Genomic DNA, 16215 nt, shown 5'->3' with positions numbered 1-16215 from the left:
TATCCATTAATGATAACTAACTAGCACCTTTGTTGTAATCTCATAAGGTTAGGCAGTAAAAAAAGGAGTCCTCTAAAACAAACTTTATTAGCAGACTCTCAGTGCTCTTTTAAGGACAAAGAAAACAAACAAACAAAAAAGATTTTGCAATTTCAGCAATAGCAATTTGCTGTTTTTCCATTGAATGCTTCAATTACATCAATTCAAGTCTACAGAAGACCAGCAGGGCAAAAATGGGTAATACAGCTTTAAAAGGCTTACCAGCACACAGAAAGGTGTTTTATATTCATCATCGAAATATTCTGGATGTGTGGCAAGATCCAGGATAAATGTTTGTCACTATCTAATTTTGAAGATACACTTTTTTTTTTTTTTTTTTTTTTTTACAAAACAAATTTGTATAGGAGATTAGATTTCCTTCTTTCAATAGAGCATTCAAAGAAAGACAGATTTTTGTCTAGATGTATACACTGACTTTTCCTTCTGCGTTTTTCAGTAGAAGGAGTGGCGCCAAGTAGCAACAAAGGAGTATGAAAGAGAAAAGTTGGAACGTGGACTAATGTAAGCAGCTGGATACTTCAATGTAGAGAAGTAACATTTCTTTGTTCTGTATGGTTACTATTATCCTCTCAGTCACTAAAGATGAAAGTATTACAATGACTATTTTACAAAAACCCAATGGCCAAAGGATCATTCATCCTCCGTGCTATGCTTTCCTCCCCAAAAAAACACCTCTAATTTAGATTTAGCAGATTTATGCAAACAGTTGTTCAGTTTTCTGCACAGTACTGGATATTTAACTATATTCAAGGAATCAGGGAAGTGCTGGATAGCTACCTAATTTTAAGAAAGTCTTATTTATGTAAGGTAATAACAATAATCATCAACCCATCAGTGAGTGATAAGACTTGGATACAGCTTCACCATTTATTCAGGAAAAAAAATACAAAGAATTATCTTATTTTCAACCTGAGAACAGCCTATTTTCACTGTTTGAGAAATACCATAAAAACAGGCTTTCTCACTCCCTCTCCTTTGGCATAAGGAAGGTGAAACAGGAAGGTAAAAACTGCATGGGAAGAAAATAGAGAGGAAAATACACGACAGACAACAATGTACTAACTGAAAGAGAACAACCGTATGACACAATATACATGGTACACAGAGTGGCAGCTTTGTTTTCTTTCTGCAGCTTCCCTGCAGCTTCCGCTTTCAACATCTCCTGGCAGTTTTTATTCACAAGATTGTTCTGAGCATGTATAATTTGCCCATACATCTTAAAACACAGGAAAGATGAGGCTTTCTACCTATGACTATTCATAACATGTGAAAGCATCACATTTATGTATTATTTTGGCCATTACCAACATTGCTAGCCCCAGTGTCCTCCTGAAATGCAGTGGAAATGTAGAAAATCATGCAATTTCAAACACAGAGACAAATTCCAAATAATCATGTAACATCTTACTTTTCCCTCCTCTCCTATGGCCTGTTTTGGAGCAACTTAGTAACAATATTGCCATCTTGAAGTAGCGAGAAAACACATTTAAATTCAGAGTCTAAAGTCACAGCTAGGAATAGGTGAGTGAGCATGTGCCATGTGCGTGCATGTTCACTTATCACAGAATGGTGGAGGGTGGAAGCGGCCCCTAGAGATCATCTAGCCCAACCCCAGTGCAACAGTGACGACAGGAGGTTAAAGGCTCAGACAGAAACCCAGCAACGCTCAGAACACTGTGGGTGAGAACAGGGTTGGCCCTTGAGAAAAGGAACAAAAGTGTCTAAAGGCAAAAATTTGAGACCGCATCTGGAGAGGGGTAGTATATTCTCCTTTGAAGAAGGAACTGTTGCTTCAAGGAGCTCAGAAGTCTGTGGTGGAAAAGGGTTGCATAAGCTACTAGAAGTCAAGATTTTATGGATATGAACAAGTGTGTCTCTTATTCTACTAAGGCCTTCTTGAAGTGAGGTTAGGTGGTGGGGTTAGTTGCTTTTTAACATCATTTTGTACATAATGGCTGTTGTTTCTATAACAAAATTTTGAGGAATAGTTAAACAAAACTACTTGATCTCTTGATTAATATCATCTACTTTGCTTTTACACTGAAGTTTTTTTATTTAAGTCAAAAACAAAAGAAAGAATTGTTTTGCGGAAGTCCTTACCGTCTCTGTGGACTACGGTTCTGGGAGAACTCGGAATCACTGTCCTTTGATGTTGGAGAGCCCTTATATGTGTAAAAAACATCCTCTGTTTCGGTAATATAGGAAATTTCATTTGTAAGGTTATCTACAGATGAGTGCCGTGGTTTACGGATCTCATGACGTAGTCTTGGACTCCGCCTTAAAAACAAACAAACAAAAAACAAACAAACAAAAAGAACATGATCACCAGTTGGTGGATCAGAATCACTTATAAGACCTTTTCAAAAGTAACTATCTATCCTTGTGAAATCTAGGTCCTAAAATCTTCACGAGACGCCAATAGCACTCTTTTTGAACGACAGGCATTAAAATAAATAAGCAACTTTAAAATATTTTGTATGGTGCGTATGTGACTGTACACTACCAAGTTCACTACAATAAACTGTTATTTTCCTCTAAAATTATATATGTACCTTTTAGAATCATAGATTCATTCCAACGTGAATTAGCCTATGTAGGTCATCTAGTCCAAATTCTTGCACTCAGGCTTGTCTACGAGATCAGATTGGGCTGTTCATGGTTTTATCAAGCCAGGTCTTGAAAATCTGGCTTGGACAACCTCTCTCCTGCACAGCCAGGGCAACTTGTTCCAACGTCTAACTGCCCTGAAAGTGAGGAAGGAATGCACTGGCTCCGTTCCTTATAATGAAGTCAGATTATGGCTAGTAGTCTTCGTTGCTGGGACACACAGATGGTTCAGGTACTTCTTGCTACGTATCAAGACTCCCATGTCTTTTTTTCTGCAGAACTGCTCCCCAGGCAGTACTGCTGCAAGGGATTCTTCCATCTCAGGACTTTACATTTATCTTCTAATTTCATAAGATTCATGGTGGTCCATTTCTCCAGGTTGGACAGCCTGTCCTTAAGCTTCTCATCTGCCTCCACCCACAGTCCAGTGTCACCCGCAAACTCTATGAGCAAGCATTCTGCTGCTTCCCCCAGGGCATCGATAAATATGTCAAACAGCACAGATCCCAAGACAGACCTCTGCAGTATTCCACTTGTTACTGGCCTCCAGGCAGAATACAAGCAACTAACCCTCTGAGCCAAAACATCCAAATGCTTTATTTTTTTTATTATTTTTTACCTGTTTGGTGGCCCATCCAGACAGTAACATCTTTTTATACAAGAATAGTGTGACAAATGGTGCTGAAGCTTGGTAAATTTGAGATAGACAATACCCGCTGTTCTTTTATCATATATGTTATCAAACATTAGTAGTTTTAATACATATATATGTAATTATTCTGCTAGGGAATCTATAATTAGAAAAGGGTAATGGGCTACACGGTAGGAGAAAGGCTGAAACTTTATTTACCAGTTGGGCGTAACAGGAGGCGACCGAGAAGGAAGGCTTTTGGTCTCTAGATGCTCAACAGATAAAGATCTTCTCATAGACGGGTTCCAAACCATACCACCTATAACTTTTCTGAAGTACTGGGAGTTTACAGATCTGCAAAGAAATAAAAATCTAATGTAAATTATTTCACATAGAAAACTTTACCCCTTTTGTACAATTTCATTTGCTCACATTATTACTGAAATTATTAGTGAAAGGTCATCTGCACTGTAATAGCTCTGGTCTAAATCTCAAAACTAACAAGCTTTCTAGTGGTTAGTCTTACCTTAGATAAAAGCCATATATTTCGCAACTATTATTTTTTGAGTAGAAAACGACCAAACTCAATGTTGAATCAGACTAATTTAATAGAGACTTTTATATTTTATAAAAATTTTAGTTACCTAAAAAATTGCCATGCCTCTACATTTCTTTTCATGCCAAATTTACTGATGAAAACAAAGTTGAAGTGTGCTTTACTTCTTGCACTAGGACGAAGTAGTCTGCTTAATACAGTAAAGAACTTAATCAGCATCTGTTATACCATTATGAAAGGTCAGGACTGTATCTAGCTGCTCAGAAGCCATGGGAGAAAAGCTGAAATTATCTTACATGCTCTGCCCGGCTTGAGACATCAATGGGGATTCAATTTCACTAATAAATTTGCAACTGTTTTCTCTTAAAAAGGTTCACCTTCATAACAAGGGATCTAGGACTGGTTCTTGCATTAGAGTATGGAACGCATGCGGTAACAAATAGGTCAACGTGTGAAGGAAAAAAAATCCTTATTACAAGTATTAATAATAGTCCTTATTATCCTTATTAGCACAGGGACTTGCTCAAGCAGCTCAAGACCTGCTAATTATCAAAACTAGGCCAGTAAGTTTAGTACCTGTTTAGGTATTAGGCTAACTCTAGGGCTGCAGTGTCTCCCACAAAGCTGGGCTTGTAGGTCTCACCTACTGTTGAGTGTATCATTAGCCAAAAGATGATCTCTAATCCTCACAATAGGTTTCAGTCAAAAGTCATTAATGACTTTCATCCCATTTGCAGGACTTACATAATTGCACAGTTTCACGGAATAGGCCAGTGGCTGATAAAAGTTTCACTGTGAGGATGTAGTCAGAGATCACTATAACTTGACACAACTCGCTTTGGTAGGAAAGATGGTTTAAAGGATTCTCTCGTGTTTATCCTCCTTTATGCATTTGTATTCTTGCAGACCCATTTGCCACCTTTCACTTTGGGCAGTAAAACCATTTGTCAAGCCCTGCTGCAACGCTAATTACAAAGGTGACCTGGGTGAAAATAACCTTTTCTGAGAGTTATTTTTAGCCCAATTGTGTTCAAGAAAATGGAGGGAAAAAAAACAGGAAATTCAGTATGTTCTGCTAGCACTGAACTGTGTGCCTTATAACGGTGGCTCAAAAATAAGCAAAATATCTACCTTTCCTGCTAAAACTCACAATGAGGTAACAATTCACTAACTGAGCACAGGATTATTCTAACCATCTCTTTGCTGCCTCAGCAAATAAACACTACACTAGCCAATTCTCTCCCATTAGCCAGTGGGAAGCTGCATTTAGGTGATCTGTCACGTAGAGGCAGGGGAAAAAAAAATAAAAGAGTTAGAGAGACATCTGACATGCAAAGGGGAATGGCCTTCCTCAAGCCTGGTTCTTGTGACAGAACCAGAAAGAACCAGACCAGCAGCACACGGGTGGCATCGGAACCTCAGCTAGAAAAGCACCAAAAGGCTCACAAGCAGAACTGTACAGAATGAAATGTTTAAATTTAATAGCCTAAATAGGCAGTTATATATAAACCTCTTCACATGGCAATCCATGGGGCAAGCATGAGCATAAGCTGCTCATGCTCACGTTTATGGACATGGGATTTCTGATCAGAGAAAAGTGACAACTTTTAAGTTACAAAGAAACCATCTTTGCCTCACTAAGTCCTGAGCTGTGAGTAGCGAATAATTGGGATAGAGTACATGCGCGGAAATGCTGCAAATTCTGGTCTTTGAAAACCTTTCTTGTGCATTTTCCTTTGCTCACTGCAGAAGACAAGCCTACATGGACTTTGATCTGTCCCTGTATGAACTCCCCTATACTTACACCTGGATATAATTGACAATACATAAAGAAATTGTTAACAGAGGTGAAAACTCTGCACAACTATCTTGAAAAACATACTAAGCTCTACATAAATAGATTTTACAATAGAAGGCATGAAAACCAAAAACATAATTTACGGTTTTCATGATTTTTTTTTCAGGACAGAGCCACATTAGCAACTTCTGAGTTTATTACATGGCTGAAATTTCTCATTTTTACATAGATGGGTATATTTTTCATGCTTATAATAAACCGGAAATATGCTTTGCATTGTACTGCTTTTTGCTTATAGGGAAAAAAGCAACCCACAGGCCTTATTTTATATTCTGAAGCCTTTTAAGTATATTGCTAACAGGCTTAGAACAAATCAATTCCTTTATCTTCTAAACATGCATTTTAAGGATTCTTCCAATTTAATAATATTTAATAACCTAAGGTTATTATAATATTTAATTACCTAAGGTGGCAGTTCCTTGCTCCCACCCATTACTGAAGTTATCTGGAAGGGAGTAAAGGAGGGAGGAAACATTTTTCACAAGGTATGAGAATGAACACAAGAGTTTATTCAGCATTTGCTCTTAAAAGGTAGAATGAAGTCACTTCTCAGAACCTGGGAGACGTGATCCAGCTCTATCCTTAAAATAAGGCTTGCAGGTGATATACATACAATTTATACAACTCAGCTGCCTAATTTAAATGGAATCCCATCTCTGCCTTAGCTAGGGGCACAGATGTACAGGAATAAGAGACTATATGAAAGGGTTGCAGGAGCTCAACTATTTGAGCTGATAGAATAAATACTAGGATATCTGCCTCACATAAGCTTTATAAGAATACAATGCAAGAAATCTATGCTACAAGCCCTAGAGAAATAAATCTCTCAAGCTGACCAAAGTTGGATGAACAGAATTATTGTAGTCAAGTATACTTCCAGGGCTTTTTGTTAACTTGATGAGAAACCTTCCTGTCTTTCATAAAGAGGAAACATCAGGCCTTTTTTCTGCACTTGAGTAGTTTCAACACGAATTCAGAGATATCCCTGAAAAGCAATGTGGAAACCTGTGTTGTCTGTTACAACACACCACAGTGACAAACAAGTGGTAACCAGATGGTAACAATACCCAAAATATGACAGAGGAAGAAAAGATGATGACTCTGAAAGTTTTGCACCTCTTCCTACATCTTTTGAGAAGATAACTTGCTGAGTGACAGTGACTGAGCTGAGAAGAACTACAAAAAGCCTGCCAAAATTACCATTGCTTCACATATACCTGGGTGCCATTGATAGCACAGGTCTCTGTCTCGGGTAAGTCTCAAGTATCATGCTTGTTGCTGGCACATTTAAGACCAAAGTCACAATTATGAATGACATCCTGAACTGATCATGGAAGATTCAGAAAGAACAGCAGAATTCCCTAGTTCTCCATAGAAATTTCTAAAAACAACCTATGTAAGCAGCTTCCCACAAATAATGCCTCAAAAAATGGAAATAATAACAAAAAGTTATTTTCAAGTAACTGACTCAGTTTGACAATGAGAATTTTGTATGCTATAGGCCACTGAGAACTTGCCACAGGAAGTTTGTTAGAAATCAAATATTTGGTAGAAACTGGAATGATATTAAACTGGTACCTTCCAGAAACAATGCTACTTTCTTTCCTAACATGGAAAGATTTATGTAATACTTGTGTATTCATGTGTACACAGAGCTTTTGAAACTCTTAGCAGGTTTGATAGAGAGAGAAAAACATTTCTACTGGCTTTATAAAAGAACCCTAGATTATTCACTAAAGAGAATAATGGAGCTCATCTTCAAAATTCAGGATGTGTAAGAACTAACAAAATTAGGTTGCCATTTACTTAGCTACTTGTTTTAAATTGCTTCAGCTATGATCTAGTACTAAGGGGAAAAAAAAAAGAAATTTCACTGCAGAAGATGGCAAATATTTCATCAATCTTAATGTTGAATGATGCTCTAGCTATGCATCAGGCGTCCTTTGAAGCCAGAACCAATACTCTTACAAGCTTGACATATTACTCTGAGGTTAAGCACTGGAATGAGCACCCATCTCAGTGAAACTGCATGTCCTGTTTGCTGTTCTGCAAATTCTTATTGCTCACTACCTACATGATATTTTTACCTTCTAGTGCTTTTCAAACGGAAACAGTGAGTTGAAACACCACCATCAGAAAATACCTGTGTTCAAGTAATTTATTATATAAAAATGTTTAATTGTTTTGACATCATGTTGCAGAAACTGAAACCAAAGTCACATAATTTGTCCAGCAGATTACATTACACCGGCAACACAGCTGTAAGTACGGTTGAACTCCACATATTCACCCCAATGTTGGCATCAGTGACACCAATTCCCCCATCCCACCACCCTCACTAAAATACAAAATATGCTTTCGCTCCATACTTACTTTGCTGGGTTTCTAGAACCTAGGGTCCAATAGTGTGACAGTATCTTTTTTTCATGAGGTAGTGACTTCTTTGCCTGAAAAAACGTGTGGTGGTCTACACAAGACTTCCACAGATTTTTGCATGCTCTGTAATTTAGCATGTTGAAGGCAACAATATGCTCTCTGGATTCATTCTGCAATGGTAAGAAGTGCTATGTTTCAATATATGCAAGCAGATCAAATATAACCAAGCTGATAAAATTGTATAAAGAGTAAAATTACTTTTACCCATAAACAGTCAAACTACATCTAAGCAAAAGCATATTGTAGATTTTAAGCAAATACTGGAGATGGGCAATTTTTCTTTCAGTGCTGTATAACTACATAAAATTGTAAAATCCACAATGCTTATTTTAAACATTTTAATGAAAATACTTAATTCTAGCATGTGAAAAGTTTTCAATAAACATGCATAACATGCTAATATGGTTTCAGCCAAACATGGTTTCAGATTTCCAGTCAGCTCTTGACCTCCTGTGACAAAAAAAAGACTTTTAAGCACTTTAATAATGGTGTCACACATAAAGGACCCCCAAGTTTTAAACCATGGATTTCGAATACTTCATGTATGGCATTAATTTAATAACGTTATTTGGAGACATTCCAAGAGCTACAGTCTGCAAATAATCTGCTTGGCAGTCTTCTAGAAGATAAAAGATGTTAACGAAGATCCGTTTTAGGGAAAAGAAAGTACGTTAACTGTGATAGGCTGGAGCTGCTGCTACTGCTTTTTAGATCTGATCCTACCTTTAGCACAAACTCAACTTGCAAATCTCAGTGCTACGGTGCCAAACACAGGCACAACATAGTTGTGCCACCCACATTTATTCCCTGGCCAAGTGTATCACTTATTGTGGTATTTTCAGGTCCCGAGGCTCAAAAGAATTTTACAGAAGATTTGGCCAGCCAACCCAGAATCTTACTGAAGCAAACAAAGCAGAAAAAAAAAAGTTACAAAATTTGCTGGACAAATTGAAGCAGAGAGAAAAGCAATGATAAAAGAACACAACGCAAGGCTCAAGCTACCAAAAAAAAAAAAAGGGGGGGGGGGGCATGATGTCATCACGCGGCTTTTGCCATTTTTTGTCTTAATTATGACTGAATTTTGATGTCTTAACATACAATTTGGCAGGCAACAACACCAGTAATTTTTCCTCTTTCCAGCTCATGCTTTGGAGAAAGTCATGATTTGGGTTGCCATGACTTCTTAACGGCCCAGAAAGACCTAATAAAACAATCTAAAAATAGAGGTTGGTCCCACTCAGATACATGATTTCTAGTTGCACAGTCCTTTCTTTTGGTTGGAGCAATACTCCCTTTGGAAATAATTACAGACCAGTTTGGTTGGAGAAAAAAAAAAAAAAAAAAAAAGAGCTTATTTTCTTGTATTCTTTTCCTTTTTACCCAACCTTCGGCAGACGTCATGTACTAGAGATCAATGCCACATTCTGCAAATCATTTTATAAGGAGCTCACAGCTTTAGTGATTGATATCGTATTTTTGAAAACCAAAGAAAATTATAAAAGAAAAAGGATTTGCCCCTTGATTTTACACAGACTTTGCAAAATATTTAACTAATTGTAACCTATCACGGGTGATCTCCTTGTACATTTTAAAACATTTAACAAAAAGATCTTCATTACTTTGAGTCTGCTATACTGGAACCAAATTAGTTTTTAGTACTTAGATTTACTTTTATTTAGGGAGCTTGTACAAAATATAGTGCGCAGGCATTGTGAAATTTTAACTCAGACTTTTTTTGCAATATATTAAAAGCACAAAGCATGGAAATATTTAATAGCAAGTGACATTTCTTAGGTACTCTGAGGGCTGAATAGTACTCAATGTTTTACACTTCTCTGGAAGATGAAAGAAAACATTTAAAATTTTTGTCCTCTTAGAATACTGGTCTTTTAACTTTATCTCTAGTCATAGAGATTATCTGGACATTTTGATTATACTGAAAATCCATCATGTTCCATAAGGAACACCTATAAGGAAATCCATCATAATCCATAAGGAATTAAGTTTATTTAGGACTTCCTTTATAAATTTAGCTTTGAATACAGTAATTAATTTTACTTTTAAAATTATAAATTTAGTCTTTGCAATTGTTGCCAGAAAACTTTCCTCAAAGCTAAGCATGCTAACAGTTTAAATATGGATATATGCTAGAATAAATATTTTCAGGATCTTCAGAAAATGTTTATGAATTTTGTAAATTAACAGGAAGATTTTTTTTTCACAAAACCTTTTTACTCATTAACAGGCTACCTTGCAAGCCAGACCATTAAATCTGGATACAGTTTTAAAGCTGACGAGAGTTTCAGTGAGATTGAAGGGATCTGGTTCATCGCATCCTTTTCAGACCAAACTCCAAAGGAAGGGAATTTCAAAAGCACTGGATTTTAATTATTATCAATAAATGAGGATTTGGAAGATTTCTGGCCACTGGGGTAAAAGAATCAAATCTAACACAAGGCAAAAGTGAGTTGATTGCTATTTTACACTGTATTCAAAAACTTGAATCACAGATAGCGCTATATACAATTACGGAAAAATAGCATAGCAAACACACCTGGGTATGCAGAAATGGTGTTTGTAAGCATTACATAAGCACAACCATTATCAATACCAAGTTCCATTTTTGGAAGCTTTAAAACATTGCTTGTAAGTCACTACAGCCCTTACTCCTACTTTAAATGCTACAGCTTTCATTCAGCCTAGGTATCAGCAGCTTTCAGAAAATGAGACATTTACTGATTTATCTGTCTCCTAGTCCTTGTGTAGCTCTTCAGAAGACAACACCACCACATAGTCCCTATTAAATACGCCAGTGAGAAGACTGGGGCAGTGGGGGTGCAATGGAGGAGACGGATAGTAGAGAGATGAGGGATGGCCAAGTCTGTTAACTCCCAAGTATCTTAACTCTCATTAAGAATGACACAAAGACAGAAAGAGTAAGAGAAATTAGGAGAATATCTCAACAGAATGCAGCATGCCCCAGAGGACAGCACATTCATGGCTTTTGAGAGTTTTCTGTAGATTTTGAAGAGAAATCTACATATCATGCGAGACAAAACGTTGAACTATTATGGCACTGTTGCCATCTTTAACTAAACCTTACCTAGTAGCCGTTGTCATCTGCTCCGTTTCCCCCATATTCTTATATCTTCCTCATTTTGTCTCATCTTTCCTGCCTCTTACCTATTTCCTTCTGCCCTCCCGAGTAGAAGTCTGATATATCCCGAGACTGACTTGCCCTCAGTGATCTGCCCTCCAACCCGCCTCAACCCGCTGTCGTTGCGCGGCACCACACCGCTGCTCCAAGCGACGCCACGCAAGCACCGCACGCGAGCAGATCTGCTGCCCAACATTTCAAGCAAAGGGGGACAAGTGACGAGGAGGAGCATACCTAGGGATTTAATAGCACATCCAGTCTGCTACTTCGTATCTACTGAGAAGCATTTAAAAGGTCATGCTGCTGGCATTATTTTTCCTACAGTTCTTTAAGCGTGATGTTGTGCGCAATACTGTGATCTCAGTACATTATGAAAGAGAAGAATATGACAACTTAAGAGGAAGAGAGTTAAAAAATAAAGGAGGGGGCACTTTGAACTTTAACACAAATTTAATTGAGCAAACTAAGAAACCTGTCCTTTTCAACAATGTCATGTCTGCAGAAAGAGAAATTAAATTTTTGAGAACAATAGTTTTTAAGCATGAATATAAATATTTCAAGACACCTTAAATACAAAGGTGTCTTAAATACACAATTATGCTTCATTCCTTCATATTCAAAAAAAAAAGTTTTATTACCCACTGCTACTAATCACTCACTGATGGAATTCTGTTCTAGTGTTTGTTCTCAGATACTTCGGAAGTTGCCATTCATAGCCATGCCAATACTTGCATATATGAAAAAAGATATTTAGAATTTAGTAAGACTACTTGACATGGATTTTTTTAAATCCTCAAATTAAGAAAAAACAATATTGTGTGACCAATTACATGCACATGCTAGTAAAATGAACTGCTTGTCAGTCACTCATATCTTCATATAGTGATACACATTTGAAGAGACCAAGGCAAGTTTATACACAAACAATATATTCAGAAATAGAAAAGTACAATTTGCAAAAGCTTCAGACCCATCTGTGTCGGTTTTGATACTCGGTCCCAAGAGAAAATAGCTTATTTTGTGCACCTTGTGTCCAAACATTAACAGTACCTTTATCTACTATTTTGTTTAAATTGGAGCACTGAAAACAAAGAATATATACATACTCCACAAAATCCTGCCTCAAACGTTCAAAACTTGCACCCAATTAAAAAGGATAAGGAAAAAAAAATCTCTCCTTCTGCTTTGAAACATTAATAAATAATAAAAAAAAAGCATCTGTTGTTCAGCAAGGCTCTAATCTGTGAGTCAAGAGGTTCTCTTGTGACACAGCTCCTGACAATTTAAGAACCTACTTACTACAAGGATGAGCCAAATTCCATTGGGTCTAACTAAAATAAAATTATAATTTATCTTTCATTGTATATTTGAATTCCATCTTCCACTGAATTAAGATGTGCTTATGCCATATTTACCAGTCACAGATTTCCATATTGTTTTTTCATGTCATATATTTATGACATGAAAATATTCCTCAAAAGATGGCTTATCTATTCATATACCTTTGAATAGATAGCATCAAAGTCATTGTAATCAACATTTTTTGTCTTTTCTTTCTTCTATAAAATAGGCTAGTATTATTATTGTTAAAAATAAATCAAAATTGAAACACACAGAATTATGAAGGGGACTCTAAACAGCAAAAGGGAATTTTAGATCAATTGTGTCAACTGTCTTCAGGTTATTTTGCCAGCATCAGAAGTGGCCCATATTACTTGCTGCAGAAGATGCACTGGCCATGCACTGGTCCCCCTTCCAGCCTCTTCTTTCAGCTGCAGAGCTCTCTTCTTCTCCAGTGACCTTCCTTTCTCCCAAAACTGAGCCCCACAAGCAAGTGCAACCTCACAAAATCCTCCTAGGCAGGCCCAGCAGCTATTCAGCAGATTCACTGCACTGAAGCACTCCCCAGGGCAGCTGACACGCAGACTCCATATCAAAGAAAAGGGTAGCAGATGCTTGCAGGCAAAGGGAAAAATGACAGGTTACTAAACACCCCAGAAGGCATGAAGATCTGTCTCCCCTCCAAATCTGTAAAGGAAAAGAAATCTGGATGGGAAGGAAGTCCAACAGACTAATGATGAAAGGATTCCATAATGTAAAGGAATAGAAAGGGAAAATAAATCGAGCGCAAATTAACTGCAATAGCAAAGGCAACCTAACACAACAGAGCACCTATAGGGCCAGCCCTCAGTCATCCTAATCTTTAAGGTCAGCATTTCTCCTCGGGTTCCTTTCATCATAGGCCAAAAATTCAAACATGAACACTTGAGGCAAACACAGTAAAATGACTACTTACATGTTTTTGCCGTTGCTGTATAAAAAACTTCTTCCTTTTAAAGGAAATTTTTAAAATGTTCACCCTAAAAGAAAGAAAGAGACAATGAAATACTAAGTAATTGGGCAGAGGGAAAAAATGATCAGAAATAATACTTAGTACAATGAGCCTAAAAGACTGTAGCTGTTGAATAATCCATGAAGTAGCATAGCCATCTCTTGTGCACTGAGTGGCAAATGGATGACAAGGAAGACAAACCAAAAATTCTGAAAATTAAACTTTTCTCCCTCATTCACACTTCAAATAGTTTACTTGGCAATTCTCACCCATCAAATCCATACTTGCAGCAAAGAACTCGGGGACCTCCTTTATGAGGTCCATGAAATATTCTCCATCATACCAGCCGGGGACAAAAAAAAAAAAAAAAAAAAAAAAAAAAAAAAAAAAACAACCTCTAATGGCATCACAAATGTTGGTCATACCATAACTAAAATTTCTCATAGAATAATAGCCAGCAAAATGTGAAAAATAAGGAGATACTGTAACCAAATAAACATTTTAAGTAACATATTTGTAGAAGGATAAAAATTGCATGACTGCTAATATAATTTCTCCTTCAATTAACAACATTGCTACAAGATTTACATGGTATTTTTATACAAAATTGAGCATCTCTTTAGATACGGATGGTACAAACAATGATTTTCTAAGGTAACTATTACGTCTGGAATTGGTGCTTAACTTTTCAATTTGCTTTTCAGTATTTCAAAACAAAACCTATTTGGAACAAAACATCCTAGAGAAGTTCCCCAGAGAGATTCCCTACTGCAAACTAAAAGATTCATCTATTTGCTAATTTTCATGCATACATAAAATACCTGAATACTTCAAACACTTTAATAATTAAGAGCTTATATATTTCTGAAAGAAATCTGTGACCAGCTAAGGAATGTTCTGCAATCATATGCATGCCTTTGCAAAGCCATGCAGTCTGCTCAAGCCATATCCTTCTGAAAAATACCACCTGCGTTCAGTGAAAGGTTTTTGAAGGTTGTTGCTATAAGTCTCAGAACATTTAGTTCTACTGAGAATGTCCCAAATCTCACCAGGAACAAAGTACCTGGGAGATCGCTTTGGTTCTTGCCACTTTCTGCACTGCTCTCAGCAAGGGGAGCACTGGCATTCATCCCCACTTCCTATGGGAAAGATGCATTTCTGTTATAGAGCAATGTCCTCATTCATGGAGGGGAATAAATTTGCATGTTCCAAATAGGAAAGATGAAAGACTAATCACCCCTCCTGCACAGAAGGTCTAGAAAATTGAATGTGTATCCATTTCTGAGTAAATGTTCAAAATGTTTCTGATGTCAAATAAGATACCACAGAAATTGTAGGAATTTCAGTCACAAAGTTCTTCTGCCATCGGGCAAATAAACGTGCAAGTTACTGAAGAGCTTGGATTACATGTACTTCTCCAGACTATGCCACCCTCTAACTACTTGCACCATCTGACGTGCTGCTGCAAATGGCAAAGCTCTCTGCAGCTTATCTAAAAGTTCCAAACTTCTAGACAAACTTTTAGTTGCATTTACTGAGGTGCAACTCACTTTTGTCTAGCCTTTCTTAATGTTAGCGCTACTCTGTCTGGACTGGTACTGCTCACGTTTTGCCCTACTCGCTTATTCCTGCAACATTTTTTCTAACTTTGATTACACTCTACCAAGTTTTGGGATGCACTGCCAGTCTACACAGTGGTAGGCTTTGGGTGTTCTTACCTTAATACCAGAAGCAAAAAAACTAACCCGATAGACTAAGCAAACAAACAAAAAAAAAAACCCAAATAGCACAAAGGTCGTCAACACTGAAAGCAACAAAAATCCCCAAATCTTTGCATTTTGTAATGATGCAGTGCATGGCAACATAATCATGTCAAATTAGAGCATTAGTATACTTACTGTTCTGAACTACAGCATCCCTCTCAGTTCCATTAATTTCCTTAAACTACAGCTAAAGCTATTGAACACTTGCTAATCCAACAGTTTTACTTAACAACAAGAAAAAGAAATCTTTTGCCATGTTACACCTCCCAGTTAAGTGAATGCTTGTATACAACACAATCCACAAAGAGAATCTAAGCAGTGAAGACAGGTAAGGATTTAGATTGAATAAGTGTTTGAGGATACCACTTTCCAAACACGATGCACTTCCTCCTATTCCAGTCTGTGGCTCACCTGCCCCTCCTATTCACCAATCTGTGTAGCAACTACACAACTAATCACTCTCCTAAAACACTTGATAGTTGCAGCACAGTAATATTGATAAATCTTTTGGCTCCCATTTTCCTACCATTGCAGGGATCAGACTGGATTTATCACATAGCAGGTATGGCAATTACTCACTTCTGATCTAATTGGCAGTTCTGTCCTGGCATTTATTGGTAGCAGCTGTTTGACTTGAAGCAAAAATGTTTCTCTAGCTGTAAGTCTACACTTTGCCCTAGGAAAACTGACCATGAAAGATTTTGTCAAATTTCCTACTTAATCTTCAAACAGGTTGCTTTTTTATTTCAACTAGTAATGTAGAACCTTCTAGCAGTTTTTCTAGAGTTTCCAAGGTAAAGAAACTGCATACACCA

The 16215-nt window shown here is 37.1% G+C and overlaps 1 protein-coding gene across 2 annotated transcripts in view; it reads right to left on the bottom strand.

The window, feature by feature from the left end:
* The window catches only part of PTPN3 (protein tyrosine phosphatase non-receptor type 3), an 84480-nt gene that overhangs the window by 39714 nt on the left and 28551 nt on the right, over positions 1–16215 (bottom strand). For both annotated transcript variants that reach the window (XM_010222790.2, XM_010222791.2), the window contains exons 10-13: positions 13602–13665; positions 8086–8258; positions 3518–3652; positions 2161–2337 (exon numbers count right to left, since the gene is read on the bottom strand). In XM_010222790.2, the coding sequence (XP_010221092.2) occupies positions 2161–2337; positions 3518–3652; positions 8086–8258; positions 13602–13665 (549 nt within the window). The remainder of the gene's footprint in view (positions 1–2160; positions 2338–3517; positions 3653–8085; positions 8259–13601; positions 13666–16215) is intronic.

This window comes from Tinamus guttatus, unplaced genomic scaffold (assembly GCF_059628265.1).
Source record: "Tinamus guttatus ecotype Peru unplaced genomic scaffold, ASM5962826v1 Tinamus_guttatus_pri_ptg000025l, whole genome shotgun sequence".
In the NCBI taxonomy this organism is placed as follows: Eukaryota; Metazoa; Chordata; class Aves; order Tinamiformes; family Tinamidae; genus Tinamus; species Tinamus guttatus.
Note: the sequence above shows the minus strand (reverse complement) of the source record. Positions and strands in the feature narration are given on the sequence as shown.